The sequence below is a fragment of the Gavia stellata genome, chromosome 10, assembly GCF_030936135.1.
Source record: "Gavia stellata isolate bGavSte3 chromosome 10, bGavSte3.hap2, whole genome shotgun sequence".
Lineage (NCBI taxonomy): Eukaryota > Metazoa > Chordata > Aves > Gaviiformes > Gaviidae > Gavia > Gavia stellata.
In genome coordinates, this window is record NC_082603.1 from 24,527,556 (window position 1) to 24,545,968 (window position 18,413).

Below are 18,413 nucleotides of genomic sequence, written 5' to 3' on the forward strand. Positions count from 1 at the left end.
CCTAAGCTTCTAGGGCAGATGAAGAAAATAAAAAATAGCCATAAGTACACCATCTTCCGGATGAAAAAATTCCAGGTATCAAAAGTTTGCAAAGTATTTGTAGCAATATAACATCATTGATTACCGCAATTTTAGATGGTTTCTTCTTAAAATTCAAATACATATTGTTGGTGTGCCTGGCCTTCCAGTCATTCCCACACCATGCATGGGTTTTGTCCTTTTTTTTGTCCCTTATTTTGCTTGCTATTACCTAACTCCAGTCTTCCTTGCACTACACTTCCTATTAAAAGATGAGAAGCATTTATTCATGCTAGGCTTCGGTAGTCCTTAAAGAACCTTTATCCCACATCTGCCAATACAGCATCATCTTCATTTCTGGCTCAGTAATCCTACCTGTGATGTGAAAATCAGAGCGCTCCAGTCAGATTTTTATTCTTTTTTAGTTCCTTGTCCTTCACATCATTCTTAAATGAAGAGACCCAAGCAGAATTTACTCCTTGAAGAGACTGAATCATTGCCTTAATCCTTTCTGGGATTGCCTCACCATCCTGCTTTATCCTGAGACAATTTCTTCCTAAAATTGTCATTTTCTAATCTCTTCTGATGTCTGCTGCCATCCAACTGACAGTTGCTGTCCTTTCCTAGATAGTTGATCACTCCTTCCTGCTTCATCCATGACTCAACCAAAGTCAAAAAAGATGGATAAAGAGTTGCAGTTTTCCACATCTCTTCTTTTGAAAAACCAACATGAGCGAGGGCCAACTGAAGAGCTAGCACAGCTGTCTTGAAAAAGCATCGGGAGGGTGTTCATGTTGCATTTGCCCTCTTTGGCAGTCTCCGGCAATATTCAGACATCAATATTATGCAAATCCTGGTAGGAGCATTTCAAGGTCATAGTGCATGTAAACTCAGGTTATACTGGTTAGCTGCATTGGTCAAAGAGAGGCTTGGAATATCTGAGGCGATGTAAAGAAATTAATTCCAAATCTGACGCTGATCTTAATGAAACACACAATTCCATAAAGAGCAGAGCTAATGAAATTGCCTGATTGCCTGTGGATTTATGTCCTGCTCCCTCATGCCTCCCTCTTGCACCACAATACTCTCAGATTTCCCCCACCTCATAAATACCCAGTATGCTCTATCCTCCCTTTTATCCCTCACTACTGCCTGGTGGTTGCATGCTGGCCAAGACATGCATGTTCACTGGCCCATGTGTACGTGATTGGGCACCTGGCAGACCAAATGAACGGATAAGTGCTGAGTTCGCACGGCATCATCTCCACCTGGCCTCACATGCAGACGTGCGGGTGTCTCTTCCATCCAGACGTACATGGCTTTACCACCAGTGCAGCCCACACCTGCTGAGGATATTGCATTGCCCACGTGTGCAGCAGATGTTCCTCCATACCGGAGCAGTGCTTTGTGAATCCAGCACAAGGAAAAAGAGAATATCGTCAACAGTGAAACTGAGACATCGCCCAGAGGGTATCAGCTATTCATGCAAGTGTTAGTAGAATAAAGATGTTCTATGTTAACACTTCAGTAAAGAACTACAAGAATCATTTGAAGTCTGCAAAACCTCCCTTAGTCTAAGAGATTGGAGTTCAATTTATTTAGCTTATGCATGTGAATTTTGGGATATTTACGTGTAGTCTGTCTACCTAGAGGGAACATTTTTTCTCAGAAGACTTTTTAATCTAGTAGGAAGAAGTATATCTGAAGCTAGGCAAATGACCAAAAAAAGGCAGCACATTTATATCAGTATAATTATTTTTGCTACATCTGCCCTACAGGCTTGATGAATTTGCTTTTGAAGTCTTAAAATCAAGACTGGATATCTTGGTAAAGTTCCGTTCAAGCAGCCTGAGAATAAAGGACTGGAAGGAGAAGTTGCTGATGGAGGGAGCACTGCTCCCTGCTATGCAGGACGTCTGGGAGGATGTTGGCAGGATCTCTCTTGGCCTTTCGAGCAGTGCTGGTAAGAAATAGCAGAATGTGGTGGCTAGGAGCTGAAGCTAGATAAAATTAGCCTGGAAAGATGTAATTTCCTAGAAATCTGTGCTTATAATACCCGAATGATATACTTGCAGAGGTGAGCACTGGCTGCTGACACCTTTTTCTGAAATACAGACTTAATCTAGTATCTGGGAAAATTCTGCTTCCTGGGAGTACCCAGGGCAGGGCTGCACTCTTGTGTTGCCTTCTTGCCATCCTGTTCCGTGACTCTGGGAAGCCCTGTCCTCACTCTCTACGACCCTTTTGTTGACTATGAGGAGCAGGATAGCAAGCCAGTAATACCCTTGACAGCTGTTCATGAAAGTAAGTTATTTGCTTCATCCAGTTCTCTGCGAGGGTCACAGCAAAATTTTCTCTTCCTGGGGCACAATTATCCAGATCTGTTTCTGCATCCTGAGGGAGAAGGCTTTGTGGAATCTCTGAGGTGAGCAACCTCCAGCATATGTATGAAGGGCAAGCTCCAGCCTGCACTTTCCATACCAACAACTTTCCTTTGGGAATCTGGCCAGGAAGTCTCCCCCAAGGCCCATGTTGCAAACTGGGTCATTTGTCTACTGAGGTTCCAGAAAAGCCCTTTGGAAAGCATTGCAACACCACAGGATGCTGTGAGTTCACCCGTGCGCAGTGTGAAGACTCACAGAGGAGGGAAAACACACTGATTTGATTTTGTAAATAAAATCACATGCTTTCTATCAGTGGCTGAAAAGAGACTCCCCTTTCACAGCTCCAGGAATTTTGCTATCTGCATTTTTTTCTTTAAACTGAAAAAAAAAAGTCTGAACAGTAAATATTTATCCAAGATGTGTGGTTGTTAATATGATCCAGTCTTCAGTCATTTTGAATGGTGTCATGATGACAGATGTTAATTCAGAAAGGAATAGATTGGACGATTTATGCCTGAAACACATGTGTTCCTTGGCGGGCTCCATGGATTACTTGCATAGTTAGTGCTGCCTGAGCAATTTGTAACATTTTCTCTGCCTCGAAGCACCGAGGGCTCCAGGACAGGGGCTTGACCTATATCTCCAGTTTGCTATAATAAACGGTGAGGTAACTAAACTCCCTGTGTGCTTTTATCTTCCAAAATTTATCTCTCCCCCTGTGCCCCAGCTGTGTGTGGTGCTTCTGGTTCTTCCCGAGAAGAACGGCAGCTTCTTTCTGCAAGAGGGGAGGATGCTCCTGTGTGTGCGGGTGCGAATCCCTGACCTCCTGCTCTAGATTCAGCTTCTCTCCTACCTCATCACTCACAGTTATTTCATGCAAACACTTTTCCTGACAACAGAAGTGAAAATAAACCAAGCCGTGTGAAGGTAGTAAGCAAGAGAGATTCTGGGAAGGCCTCACATTTTTTTGTAGTATTTGTATTTTTACAGTTGCGAATTGGTGGGATGTGTCTAAGGGTGTTTCTTTTCTTCTTAGCTAAAACCAGGTTTGTAAAAGTGTTAGTATCTTATGTTTTATTTATTTTTTTGATCAGAGACATAAAATTGAAGGAAAATGGCCAAGCTGTTGAGTGCACAAGGCTTTTGGTAGGTCTGCTTGGAAGTTTTTCTCAGCTGGTCCATCAGTTGCGTTCTGGCCATTTTCTGTGAAATGAACTTTGCCTACAGCTGACAAGTACAGAAAATACCGAGCCTGGCCCAGGCAATCTGCACTTTAACTATTTGGAAAAAACTCTTAAATGTAAATGTTCTGTTTGGATTACAGTTTATTGACATTCTCATCTTTTAATATTAAATAATGTTACATAGAAACTCTTCTTTTGTAAAACACCTATTATTAATGCAAGTCTAGAAAATAAAGTAGGGCAGGAGCTCCCTGGCATCTTCCCAGCCTCTTGTTATTTTGACCTTTCTGCTTTCTCCTCCTAAAGGATGCTGAATAATTTGTATGTATTTTATATGAACAATCAGTGAACATACAAATTATTTGGCTTCTCGTTTCAGCAAAGATGCCAAAATAGGAGAAGACAGATTTTCTGTGTATTCTTGCTGTAAAAACAATGTAAAAACTTCCCTAGAGACTCACTTTAAGATAACTTTGGAGAGCGATGAGGGTTTCTAGGCCATAATTCTTCCTGTGGTGATCCTTTAGCTTTTTTTGTTGTAATGTGCCAAGAGTTTAGTCTAAATATGTGTTGTTTAATGAGTTGTTGTTTGTATTCAAACTCATGAACCAGTTCAGCTCCCTAAAAAAGACTTTGCTGATGGGTGTCCTCGGATGCCCTGGGATGCCCTCATGCTTTGTCACCAAAGCCTAAAAAGACAGCTTTTCAAATTATTTTTAATTTTGTGCAGGCATACTGTTTTAAGTGGAGCAGGTAGCTGTGCTTATAGCTGTGATCACCTTATGTTTTCTATTATAAGCAATGGGGAAAATGCTCTATAATTTTGTTACACTGACATCTTTGAGCTGATGTTTTCCATGCCATGTGTTTGGCACAGCTGGAAAGTTCAGATAAAATAACTTCGCTGTCTCACAGGATGAGGCTACTGAAAATGCACGGGTTTATCCCTGTTTAAAAAAATAAAAATAAAAAAATAGTCTCCCACCCTATTTTGCTGAGATACTCTAATTCTTCAGGGCTGTGGCTGGGAATCGGTGAGGCTGTGTTACCATGGCAGCCTGCCTGCCGTGGCTCCTGCTGTTCTGTGAAATCCCATGGCAGTGGTCTGATGTTCCATGGGGGCTGTTAGACGCTGGCAGCGCTGCACTGCGTGCGCTGGGCATGGCCTGTCCTACCAGTGCTCCCCTGCGCTGCCTGCACTGGTCAGGTGCCCTTCCTGTATGGTTAATTGGAATGCAGTAGCATTTCCAGGGATGTAGGAATAAAATAGGATTTTCCCCTCAACTGCTTCTCCACAAAGAGACTGGGGCATGGACTGGGAGCAGGGAATCTCTCCTGGACTCTCAGGAACCCCGTCTCCTCCTGCCAGCCACCTGGGCCATGTGAAGGAGCAGTAGCCTGGTCTGGTGCATGGCAAGAGAGCAAAGCAGGAGTATTGGGGGTTGAAGGGTGATGGGAACAGCAGAGAAGGGAAGGGTTTGCAACCAGCAGGGAACTCCTCAAACACTTGCAGGTTTGTTAGGTGTAAATAGTTCAGGAGCCCTATAAGAGGGTGCATTTTTTCTCCTGAAACAGCTGATCTAGAATACAGTAGCTTACTGGAGCTTGTAGTTGTACTTAGAGGACTGTACCCTGGGTTTAATTGTTCCATTTGGTGGAGTTTTTCTTGAGTTGCTTTTTTTTTTTTTTGTGGATTTTTTTCTTGAGTTGATTTTTTTTTTTTTTTTAACGTATTAAGTTACCCTGTAAGACTTTTTAAAGAGCTTTATGGTTATAAAAATCAAGCTGCCTGAAGTTAGGAAAAGCAAAAAAATAACATTGCATTTTCAACATTAATTCAGTTCTCCCATGCAGATGTTATCCTTAATTACATAATGACATCCTGGCTCTTTTAGAACACAGCTGTCTATCTAGTGGAGAGGGAAGACTGAGATTTAGACTAATTTCTGTAATGCAAGACATTCAGCCTTGGTATGAGTAGTTGCACAAGCTGTAGAGCACGTTGTGGATAGGAGAGAGGAGAGGGGAAAGAATGGTCTCCTGATTACAGCCACTGGGGATTCCTCTGGAGGAGGTGGTTTAGCCTTTAACTAATGCGAATGCTTGGCAAGTTAGATCAGAATTTCACCCAAACACATTTAAGTCTCGTAGGACGGATATGCCGGAGAGCTGGGTGTTCAGCAGGAGAGCTGGGTGTTCAGCAGCAGCAAAGTCAATGGAGTTCTACTGTGAGCTTAACAAATGTTCTAAAAATTCAGCCTAAGGTGTCTGAAGTAGAGCATCAGGAGGCAATGGAAACTGGGCATTCATCTTTGTCTGTTTTCTCCACTGTAAAATGGTGTAATACATGCCAAATATAGCAGAGATGCTGTAAATAAGAAAGTATTGTTTGTAAAACAGTTAGATATATGGCGATATCAGAAAAATCTCATGGGAGAATTAGAAAGTCTCTGTTCACAACAGAAATCCTGAGCTGAAGTTCTGAAGTTGCAGGGCTGTTGTCCTACTTCAGCACTTACTAACACATGGATTTGGCCTTTCAGCCATGGTATTGTTTTAATAGATGTTATGGGAGTATGACATTTCATAAACTATGTCATAAAAATAATAGTGAAATAAAGGGGCTGGTCCCTTATGGGAATAAAATACCCTGTAAATAATGGTGATATTATAGGGCCTGTTCTTCAGGATTTTTCTGAAACTGTACTACTTTAGATATTTTTTCCTTGAAGGATTATTATTCACAGACAAAAAACCACAACAGAAACATAATTTATCTAAATCCATTCCTTTTACTAAAAACTTCTGTCTTTCCTAAGTTATTTCAAAACAGGAATATTTCTTCAAATTTTGGCTCAAAATCCAGCTTACAGTTTGAACAACAGAGTCTGTAGTACAGTCTATCCATCACCCCGTTTGTGCACAGTACAAACATGTCTTCTGACACACCGTATGTGAGCTATCATTTATGCTTTGACTTGTGAAACACAGTATTCATCAAAATAATCTTCAGGTTTTTTCTGCAGCTTATCTGACATGCTCCAAGTTTCATTTTCTTCACAGGACAATCTCTTTGTAAATGGCATTTTGTTATCTTACAACTGTGAACCATGCTTTACTCTCAGTTACATGGATAAAACCATAGAAATACATTAAGAAGAAGGAATTCCTTTGCATTTACAACATAGCATAAAAATAAATTTGCTCTCCTGACTCTTTAGAGCTGGTCTTGGCCTCATGCTGCCTAGTCCTGTGAATCGGAAGACGACCGTTGTTATTAGACCAGCAACACGGGAGGCCCATGTCTGCCTGTAAGTTAGCTGTAGCACTGCAAGTTATATAGGTCAAATGAAGTTTGAAATTCAGTAGGCCTATTTGTATATGCTTTTCTGCCTATTTGTAATAATGCTTGCAGGTAAACATGGCAGAAACGTCCTACTGATAGCCATGGGAAAGAGCATATTGCTATGTTTTAGCAAACTGACCTGGTGTGTAGCGCACCAGTGCCACCCTCACGTCCCAGGTGGCTTTTGTTACCATTGAGGTTGCTGCTTTCTGAGCTGGTGTCTGTGGACAGGGTGGCTTCTAGTTGCGTCTGTAGCTAGGGTGCCATGTAGTTTATATGTCTAGGACAAAGTTTAAAGTCCGCAACTACTACTTGGAATTAAATTTCCCCTCCCTTGTGGTTTTCAACCTGGCTATCAAGCCTAAAGAAACTAATCTCTAGCCAATGTAGTGAAGTATTATTAGCTCAACTGTACCAATGAAGAAGCATAGTTAGACTTTTGCTTTATAAAAAAAGCTCTAGTAGTACCACGTATTAAGATGTGCTTTTGTCTGCATCATAATTTGCTGCTCTTTGCCACTGAAAACACTGGGTAGAAAATGTGTTTGGGTTTCACATTGAGAAACATTAGTAAAAGCTAAATTTGGGGGGGTTACAACCTGTCAGGACTTCTCTTGAGTGCTGTCAGGCTGTTGGGAGATGGGGAATACCGACAGGGGAATGGCCTGGGAAGTTACAACCATTTGATTTTAGACTTAGTCAGTGGGAGGATATTCGGTGAGAGGAAACAAAAACTATAAAAGATTAGAAGTATCATATTGTTGGATAGTCCAAGAGCTGCATCTCTTTTGGCGGTGGCACAAAAAGAAGATGAGGGAAAGGCTTCAGCACAATCTGCAGTGTTCCTGCTTCATGCAGAGTGAGAGCTTTTCAGTGGGGCAGATAAAAGTGGAACAAAATGCTTTAGACTCTAGAGCATTTCTAGACTCTAGAAACTGAAGATAGGGAAATTAAGAACAAGTGCTGGCCATCGGAGCCGTGTACAGAGAGTGGTGAGGGGTTCTCCATCACTTTGAGAAGGTTGGGTAAATATATTTGAAGTGTGGGCTAGTAGGTCTGGCAGTTGACCATCAACCCAGACTGCAGGCTCTCAGCACCTCTGTTCTTGTTGCTAAAAATTCCTTGTTGCTTTGATAATCGGTGCAAATGATGCAACTTCATTTATATTACCACTTATAGAAGAGCATTTTCTAGGCCTCCATGTCTACTTGACCGCTGAGAAATGCAGCATTGGCTGATAAGATGGTTATTTTCTAGCAGAAACAGACCTTCCACATCTGATCCAGCTATGCCTGAGCAGAAACCTTTCAAAAGCCTCTGCAAATAGATTGCAGTGGTCCTGCTGTACCCTGTGTTTGTGTGATAGTGAGTGCTTGTGGATGACGGGTATAGAATAAACCACATTCCAGCCTAGGTGGGGGCAGAGATCCCAGTGAACTGTGCGCTCCTAGGCACGATGAGGTCTTGCGACTGTTATGCCATCCCCTGACTTTTTCTCTCCCTCATGCCCTTCTTCCTCTCCATTTCTGGTGTTATCAGAGTTTGAAAGAGCAATAATCTCCATTTACCACAGATTATCTCTCCAGTCTTTTCATCTTTCATGTTGCTTTGCAGCAGAGTATTGCATACCTAGACTTTATTCAACTTTGTGTTGTGTTTAGCTGACCTTTGCAATCTCCCTGTCCCCTTCCCATCAGACTTAGAAATCTTCCAGAGCAATGCTGCTTGTACTCCTAAATCCAGCAGTCTCACAGAGGTACAGAAGAGGCAGCATCCGTGTCGTGCGAGAGCATTACCCCTTATTTTGCTTAGTGTGTTAGAAATGTTGTTATTCTGCGAGACTCAGCCTGCTTCTAGCGCTTTGTATCTTCTGTTGAGGTGTGCTTCTTGGCTAAGGCTCCGAGTTTCCACATTTTATTTTAGCATATGTTGTTATTCGCCTGGGTAAATCTGAGAACAGGAGATGGAAAACTGAATGGAGACAAAAATAGCTTACAACCGTCTCTCCCTGTTATTCTTAAGTATTCTGCAAATGGACAGAATGAGGAATTATAGCTGGCTTGTCTGTCCCTGTAGCTATTAGGTGAGCTTTGCCATTTTTTATCCCTTCCTCATAACCTGCCATCTCTGGTCTGTCATGTCTCTACCTGTTTATTCCTGGAGTGGTGGCTCTAGAGCGGGTATTCCTGCCTCTCTCCCTGGATGAGAGCTGTACAAGAGACTGGCTTGAAAGCCCTGGCCCATCTAAATTCTTTCTATTTTTTAAATAGTCTCCTCCGAAGCCCTTAGTGATGTCCTTTAAAATAATACAGTTTTGAAAACACTCCAAGATTGCTTAAAAATGCTGTGGCCCTCAGAGACTTGCTCTTCAGTCTTGTTTTCCTGTCTGCCTGCCTCTCTCTGTTGCTTGTTTCTTTATGCTTACACTATAAGCTCTTTTTGGTAGTCCTTGGTATCGTGAATGCTGATCTGTGACCCAGGCTCCACGTGCATGGTAATACCAACAAATAATAAAGGTGGGAACTTAACACAGGGAAACACAATTTCCAGCCTGGACCCTATGGTTTCCACCTCGATGCCAGGAGGTGATGAGGTACTGTGAGAACATTACCTAAGCAGTTTTCAGACTCATTTTCTGACTTACTATCATTACGATAATCAGGAAGGGAGATACTGCATCCTCAGAGGCCCACCCTTAAGCACTGCAGGTTTAGTCACTGTAGCAGAGAACAGGGGATGCTCCCAACCTCAAACTGCGAGTCTGAGCTGCCGAATCTGGCAGGAAAAGCGTGCCTTCCCTCCCCGTGCCTGCTGCTCCTCGGGTGGCTGCCTGTCTCCTCCCAGCCTAAAAAGGGATAGCGTTCCCTGATGGGAAGTAATTGCTTTAGAAACTTCGCTGAACATCTGTGTCCAATCAGACTGAACATCCACACCAGGCGTAGCGGCGGCCCGCGGCCGAGCATCAGTGGTAGCACGGAGCCTTGGAAGGGGCTGCGCCTCCGACGCCGCAGCTCCCAAGGGGGTTGCGTCAGGGGAGCAGCCTCCCGGGGCTTGCAGTTGTGGTGGTGCTGCATTTTGTAGCTTGCCAACTGCAGAACAAAACCACAAGGCTTGAGACATAGCTCAAAACTACAGGGTTTGTAGAGCCAAACCACAAGGCTGAGAATTTCAGTAATTGTAAGCCAAGAAAAGAGTTTTTAGTTCTTTAGCCCTATACAGGGCTTTGCCTGCTGTATAGGTGGAAGTATAAGAGCTGTCTGCTGAGACTTCACATTTCTCCCTAGAATTGTTTGAGAAACTACAGGGGGAAAACATACCAAAATGAAAGATTACCCTCAATAATAATCTAAGGGGAACTGGCATTGAACTATCTGAGAGGAGGGCAGGTATGGTCCTAGAGGTTCACACAGCACTGGGAAAATGAACAACTGTGATATGTGTAATTATCTCTCTGAACAGCTCAAGCAATGGCAAAGAATAAAAGTCTCAAGTGTTTATAATCTTTTTTTTTTTTCCCTCTTTAATATTTTGTGTGTGATGTAAAAGCTACTTAAATCCCAGAACTTATGTAGAATCTCTTATGGAGTGTGAGTCCAAACAAAAGGCAGCTTTTGTCCACTTTAAATAGCTTGCAGACCTTTGGTTTGAATTGTTTGCAAAATTTAGGCAATGCCATATTTAGAGTTGCACATGAAATCGTAATTCAACTTATAAATTTATTTTAGTTTCAGGGTCACGCGCTGTTTTTCCAGGGTGTGCCTGCTTAAACCCATGATAAGATGGTTTCACTGAATGAGTAGCTGTTCAAGATTTTTGTTTATCATCTTCATTTCTGTGAGACCTGGAGCATGCTTAATGCAAGTGGAATCATTTATTTATTTATTTATTTATTCATTCCCCTCCTTCCCTGGAACTGAAAGACCTCTGCTTTACATGGGCCTTTAGGAGATTCCAAAGGTTTCATATTTATCCAGTTTTTAATGAATTTTCACAAGGAGGCAAAATTCAGCTGACATACCAAATCCCTCAAATCCCTTGGTCAAATGGATATTGGACTTTATTAACATTTGTGAAGCTGATATGTTCTTTTCTGATATTTTTTTTAAATGGTGGGATCATTCAGTGGCTGAAAATGTCGTATTGTAATGGAAAGTGCTAGACCACTTTGACACCAGGCATTCTTTCTAATTCAACTATGATGAAAGAACATGAGTGTTAATTAGGATTTTTTTCCATTTAGGGACCTTAGAGCACTTTGCTATTGTCGAAATGCAAACTTGAACTCACAGGATCCTTGCCCTGGTCAGCAAAAGTATATTATGTTTGGGCAGCTTTGAGGGGGTCATGGGATCAAAACAGAATAGCAATGGCATTTAGCTATCTTAGGCTGTTGGTTTGGATAATATGCATCCTCAGCAAGTTTGCTGTGTTAATGCCTTGCATAAGGCAAGAGCCATCTATCAAAGTTCCATTCTTCAGGATCTGAAATTCAGCAGCTAGAGATAACCATGGGATTGTTCCACAAAGAAGCCTCTGTAAGGTGTTTAGCACCACAGGGCATGAGAGTTGACAGGAGCCATGTGCAGTACAAGTAGTGTGTGAAATGCAGCAGGCGTAGGCTGTGGCAGAATTACCATCGATAATTACTGGTGTAATTGCTACTGGGCAGGGGAGGCTCCTCAGGTCTTTGCAGGGGGTCATCAACATTTTTTGGCAGTGCTTTAAAAGCAACCGTAAAGTCACTGTTAAGCTGCAAGCAACCCAAAACTGGTGTAAATAATTACTTCCAAAGCACATTCGTTTTATGTAGAGTGTAATGTCTGCCTCTGTTGTTTGTGATGGAGATCGCAAGGGAAGGAGGTATTCAATCAGATTACCCTGCCAAAGCTGTTGGTTAGCAGATTAAAATTCCTGCCATCCTCCCTGTGCCTTGCTCTGAATTTTTAACCCAAACAGAAGTGAAATGTTAGAACGTAATTGTTCTGTTAAGTCCTGTGAACAAGGAGCCTCCAGTTATCTTGAGGGCAATACATGCTATTCCCGCTAACATCTGGACCAGAAGGAGCAAAGATATGAAGTAATGTGGCAGAGAGGCACGAGCCCCTCTCTAGGCAGGGCTGTCTAGTGGGGTAGTGGTATTCAAGGCCAGCGTTCTCCCATGTTTGCAGGGTGAAGACTTTAATTAAAAAACAATTTATTGGAAAACAACCAAGGACATACTTAGTTGTTTTTTCCCTTGTACCGTGAACATGCATGGACCTTACAAGACAAGATGGCGCTTTTATTACGCCATCGGCTTAATTCACGTAAAACCTAACAGAAGGGAATAAATCTAGGATAAAGTGGGAAGCTATGTAGCTTCACACTGAAAGTAGAGCTGTATGGTCATTTTTAGCTCTTTGAATGTTCTTAAAAGCATTTGCTATCCAAGGGTACATCCTCTTGGAAGCAGGTGGCAGTGGTCACAGGGTGTTCTGGAAAGCTTAAGCCATTAACCAAACTAGCTGAAGTGCTAATAAGAGTGAAAAGATGGCACCAGGGAGGGAGTCATTCATGCTGAAGCCCAGGCCTCTCTGTCTTCCTCACACTCGTCATCCAGACTAGCTCAAGTGCATCTGCACATGCTGCTGTCAGCCCCCCAGGATGCACCCTCCCACTACAACCTCATGATAGTGCCTTGTGGCAGTGAGCAGGGGCAGCGGGAGCTGCTGCCAGTAGTGTTTTGTGGGTATTTTTAAATAATAATAGCAATCTGCTGTCTTTTATTTATAATTGTATTTGTTGATTTATCTTTCCTTTTTTTTTTCTTTTTTTTGTTACCAGAGTGCCTCTGATGGCTTTTGGAAGTCAGTGGCAACTCGAGTCCCAAGAGAACCTCATGAGATACGTATCCTGAATCCCTACTTCATCCAGGAGGCAGCTTTCAGCTTCATCGGACTGCCTTTCAACAACGGCCTGATGGGCAGAGGGGTAGGTATAAAGCGGAGCAAGCAAAACCAAGGGGAAGGATGAGAGACCAAGCAGCAGAGTAGGCTTATGCTGTTCTTGCTTTTCCTTTGGGCCTCTGCTGTTGGACATTGAAGGGAAGGGACTTTGGGTCTTTTACAGTGGCAGCACTCAACCTCCTTAAGGCCAAGGCAAGATCCATCCTTTCTGGTACTAGAGCCGCTTTTCTGGAGGCAGCTCTGAGGCTTCCAGCACCAGCTGGGTGATTTCCTGTCACTCGCAGCCTGCCAGAAGGGCACTTGTTTGTGTGGGTGGAGGGAGTTCCTTCCCAAAAGGAAGAAAGAACCCTGCTCTCTGCACCCTCATCTGGAAGCGGTGCAGGTCTCCCTAAAGGTCATGCTACCGTTTTACGATTAACTGTCCTCATGGAGACTGCAGCCTAAAATCACCGATCATGTCTCATCCTGTATCCCAGGCTTATAGTAAAAGAGGGTAAAGATTTGTTTTATGGGGCCTTTGGTAAGAAATTCTGATCTTACAGTGGCAAGTTTTAGATGTAAAAGCTTACAAAAGAAAACTGTAAACCACAGTTTTAGATCATAGTTATTAACAAAATACCTTCATGGTCATTCTAGTATCTGTCACCCCCAGTGCAGTTTTTTGGAATGTTAGTGTGGAGTAGGTGGTAACTTGGTTTTTCTGGATTATCTCACACTGCAACGCTGTCCTCAGAACCTACTTATATTTGCTCTACCTAACATATCAACCATTAGAGAAAGTATTACTTGGGTGGGTAAATTACTCATGGACACATGTGGTATAGTTGTTGATAAAGAGACCACACGTGACATTTTTGGGCATATTAGCACAGCTGACAAACCCAGAGAGAAGCACTTTTGCTGGACAAGGTCTGCTTGCTCTGCCCCTGGCATTGTCTTTCCATTGTTATCAGTACAGGAGATTTGCCTTGTCACAGCATGGATTTGGACTAGGCAGAATAGTGTCTCATTTTCCATGCTCTAATTGTATTGTGAAGTCTTCAGAAATATTAGAGATGTCTGTTTTGTGCAGATCAGATGGTGGGTGCCTGGAGGTAAGAAATTCACTTCTTAAAACATGGTGTGCAAGATGTGCAGACAGATTCAGTCACACAGAATGGTTCTTTTGTGAAATGCATTGCTGCATATGTACGTCTGGAAGCTGTTACGGGCTTCTGGAAACACTGGATTTTTGCTCTGTGCACTGAAGGTATCTTATCCCAAATATTCCCTTCAGCAAGGAAGTAACTTACTTCACCTCTCTGCATTCTCCAGAGCTTGCCCTTAGAAGGATGTGGTCTTGAGTTGTCTTGCAGAAAATCAGGACTGCTGCCCCAATGAAGGACAGAAATCATCAGACTTTTGCCTTTATTTTCTCCAGATTTGTTTTTATTTTTAAACACGTTATTTTAATACACAAGATATTACTTAAGCTGAGAGGAGAAGAGAGAATCCGGAAATGAAAATGCTGTGAACTGAAGTTTATGAGGTTTTGATAGGCTGTTTAACACACTTCAGATTGGGAAATGAAGGCATCTTAATTGAAACCTGATGTTTCACTTCATAAAAGTCCATTTGAACATTTAAAAGTAGTTTATGGAGCTTTAAGGCAAGTAATCTTTGCCCATGACCCCTGCTAGATTGTGTAAATTGTAGTTCATTCTGTCAGATGGGGCAGCAGGAGCTCTGCAGGTGCATCTGTGGGTCTGGGACGTTAGTATACCCTGTGCTGTCTGTGCAAGGACACTCTAATATAGTGATTCTGTCAGAGCTTAAAAATAGGGAGAAAGTATTTCTAGCTTGTGGGTACAAATTTTACTGCAGACATCGGCTATGGACTGCTGTCATGGAGCTGCTGGGACTTCATGCTTTAGTGAATGCTTCAACCAAAGCTACTGCTGCCAGTGTAAAGACAGAAGAAGCATCAGAGTAGGGTCTCGGTGATACAAATTTACTACAGACCTTTTTTCACTGAGATGTTAAATGGGAAGAGTGGAGATCAGAGCATGTAGACCAAGAATCCAACTCTCATTAAAGATTTGAGAGAGATCCAGCAAGATGAGTGAGGCAGCTAGAACAAGGAGAATTGCTCCACAAGAGACAGTGTGACCCAGCAGCCGCAGAGCATAGCTGGCTGAGTTCAGGGTCATGCTTTAGAGATGCGAGACAGCCTGGAAAACTTTACTCAGGAAAGAAGCATATGAACATGGAAAAGGAAAATGCTGAGGTCTAGTAAGCAAAAGCACAGCGAACAGTATGTGTCCTGAGTTTCTCCTGGAGAACTGGGATGGGGGCAGATTGGTGCCTTCGTGCTGCAGTGTGTTGTGCTATGTTGGGCAGGCTACACACAGGAGGATCAAGGCTGGGGATGCCTTAGTAATCAAGGCCAACACAAAATCCTCATAAAGAGCAGTAATATTCCACTCTTCTTTGGTTCTGATGCCTAAATAAACTTCAGTGCTTCTCTTGCACACCACATATGGTAACAATGTGCTGCCAATTAACTTTGTAATTTGGGGGCTTTTTCGGCAAGGTTGAGTAGAGCTAGTAAAATAGTTTGGGGCTGATCTCAAAGCGTTTTTCCCAGGATTCAATAAAGGGTGAATGTAGTTACATCCTTTGCTTTGATAATATAATTTGGGCCAGATGGTTCTGGAGGGTACTAGCGGGATACAACTCGAACGTGCATTTTGATTGCACTTGTGGCATTAGTAGCCAAAAGTCTGAGCAAGGAGCAAAACTGATCACCCGCATTGAACAGTGACTTCTCTCTGGGACTGGTAAAGCTTTTCAGGAGTTTCCTCAGTCCATTTACTGAAGTCTTAAGAAGAGGGAGAGCTGTTTCCTGCTACATGTGGACTTCTCTTTTCTTGAGATAAGCTGATGATAAAAAAAAAACCTTTAGGATCCTAGCAATGGCTGGGGGAAATTAAATGTTAATGCCTGAAGATGGTTTAGCATGAAAGAAATGGCCTAGTAAAGATCTTCTCTTTGATTAAAGAACCCTCTTAAGGAGTGGGATGCAGGCTTGGCTGTGTTACTAGACAAAGGAGTATGTATGTGATTTATGTTTAGGTGGAAGTTCTGTGTATACAGGTCTTTTGGACTTGAAACCAGACATCACTGGTATTGCAGCTGGTAATTCAGGCATGCAATAAACTACCTTACACTGCAGACAGCTTACTGGGGGACAAGCATGAACATCAATTCAGAGGCGTCATTGCCTGTTGCATGTACAACACTAGGGATGGTTATTGCCATGGTGCTTTTTGCTGTGTAGTGAATAGTCCAATCTACTCACTAGCGCTCAGAGCCATTTGAGCAGTGGCTTTCTGGGAGCCCTGAGCATGGTGTGAGGTAGCCAGGAGAACATTTCAGATGACACAAATTGTCAAGACTCTGAGGACTCCAGTGCATACTGTGGTGTTTGTTTCTCTCGTTGCTGGTGCTGTGCATCAGTGGAACTGCTTATGATTTAATTTCTTATGAGATTAAGCTCTGCTGCCCAAAACTGTAAGCCTTTGGTTTGTTCATGTACTGGAAATGGCTGAATCTATAGACCCCTTACTAAAGAAATAAAGCATCCTTCTGTGGACTTCACCCAGCCTCAGCACCAACTTGGTGAAGGAGGAGCCATGTGCAGGAGATGTTATCAGTCTGCGTCAGGCACCCAGCCATGGATTAGCACCTCTGCAGAGTGCTGACAGCCCACATGGACTTGGGGATTAACCTCTGATACCGGAGTGTTAGCACGTACTGCGCCAGGGCTTCTCTTTGCTGTTATATGGTTTTGCCTGTGGGCAGGCAGCCTTTCTGGAGATGCCAGTGGTGACTCTGCTCCTTAGGCAGCTTTTCAGCTCCCCTGGCTGGTCATAACAACCCTTTCTCTCATTAGTACTGGGTTGCCCTGGTGTCAGCCAGCTTTGTCTCCTGGGCTGTTCTTGCTGACTGTCACTGTGTGAAGGCCATGTCTTGGGACCTGTTGGGTCTTTATGGAGCAGAAGAGAGGTGGGGGATGACAGGAGCAGAGCAGTCTGCCACCCCATCCTTCCAGTTGCGTGCTTCCCCTTTTTCTGCATTCTGACGGCATTTTCTAAGGCAGGTAGAGGGACAGGTAAAGGGCCACTGCACACAGTTAAATATAGAGACTTAGGGTGATTGTAAGCTTTGGGTTTGCAAGGCAGCACATCTGCTTCATGGGCTGGACTGTTCAATCCATTACCACTGCAGTGTGATCAGTCCATGAGCTGCTGGGGAATGGACACTCAGACAAGCTGTTATAGGTTGGCAGGTAAATGCATACCAGCCACTTTTTGGTAAATGCCCAACCACATGCTTCTGCACGTGATAGATGCAAAGTAATTGAAGGGAATTTACTTTTCAATGAAAGAGTAGGCCATGAACTCCCATTTAGCATAGGGTGAAGCATATACGTGGTTATCGCAGAGCAGCTAGCGTGTAGTAAAGTCATGCCCTTGCTTGCCCTCTGTTAAATTGTTAGGTCCTTAGGAAATACTCCCTGCATTGCACAGGAATCTGCTCTACTGCAAATGGTGAATCAGAGCTTGTGCATCAGGTTAGATGTGGTCAAAGATATTTGATTTGGGCTAAGTTGTAGAGGAGCTCGGCAGTTAAATGGCAGAACAGAAACCTGCTGGGCAACTAGCTTGTCATGTCTCCAGCAACAGGGCCCTGGCCCTTCCCTTTTGCTCTGCTGCATACTGCCAGTTCTGAAGGCTCTCTCCCACTCGCAGCAAGGGATAACTAGGGGAGGTGAAGGAAGAGTGTTGGAAATGCCCAGTATTGCAGCTGATTCTGTGCATGGATGGAGGTAGCTGTGGGAGCAGCACTGTGGATTTTACGTCCCTGTGACAGGGACCACTCTGCAGGTACTTGACTGCTCACAGTAAGTGATGCTAAATTGCTTTTTATACCATATTTCCAAACTTGCCAGATAAGGGAAGCAAAGAGAAGGTTTGGGGTTGTTTCTATGCAAACATAAAGGAACAAAAAGAAAATACAGTGACTGTTGTGTATAGCGTCTGATGGCTATTACAGTTTTGTTCTGTATTTCTTTTGTTTTGACTTTATTGCCGTTAGGTAGCAATTTTTCCTAGGTGAGCAATTTTTCAAGTTTTCCCTCAAATAAATTAATACAGTAGTCAAAATAATTTGAATATCTCATGGCATTATTGTTTTTAGGGAGTTTATTATTTAGCAATGCTTAGCCTTTTAGTGAAAAAGGTAACAATTGGAATAGTCTGAACAATCCAATATGTCTTACCCTGAGCTAAGTAAAATCCCATAAATAACAGGAATTCATTTAACGTATTAAGGGAGTCAAATATTTCTAAAAACAGATTTACAGCAGTCATTTCCTTCCAGTCCAGCAGGCAGTGACACAGGAATGACCCGGGCATGGAATGAAAAGCAGCGAGAGCTTTTCACATGCACGAAGCAAAGAGCAGTTACAGTCCCCTGGTTCAGTTGCCAGCAC

At 43.0% G+C, this 18,413-nt stretch overlaps 1 protein-coding gene across 8 annotated transcripts in view; it reads left to right on the plus strand.

Annotated features, from left to right (window-relative positions):
• ST3GAL3 (ST3 beta-galactoside alpha-2,3-sialyltransferase 3) overlaps positions 1 to 18,413 on the plus strand; it is a 187,983-nt gene that overhangs the window by 150,051 nt on the left and 19,519 nt on the right. For 4 of the 8 annotated variants that reach the window (XM_059821769.1, XM_059821770.1, XM_059821774.1 and 1 more), the window contains one exon: positions 12,756 to 12,902. The exons of 3 other annotated variants lie outside the window; for them this stretch is intronic. In XM_059821769.1, the coding sequence (XP_059677752.1) occupies positions 12,756 to 12,902 (147 nt within the window). The remainder of the gene's footprint in view (positions 1 to 12,755; positions 12,903 to 18,413) is intronic. One more of the 8 variants, XM_059821773.1, reaches the window with a different exon arrangement.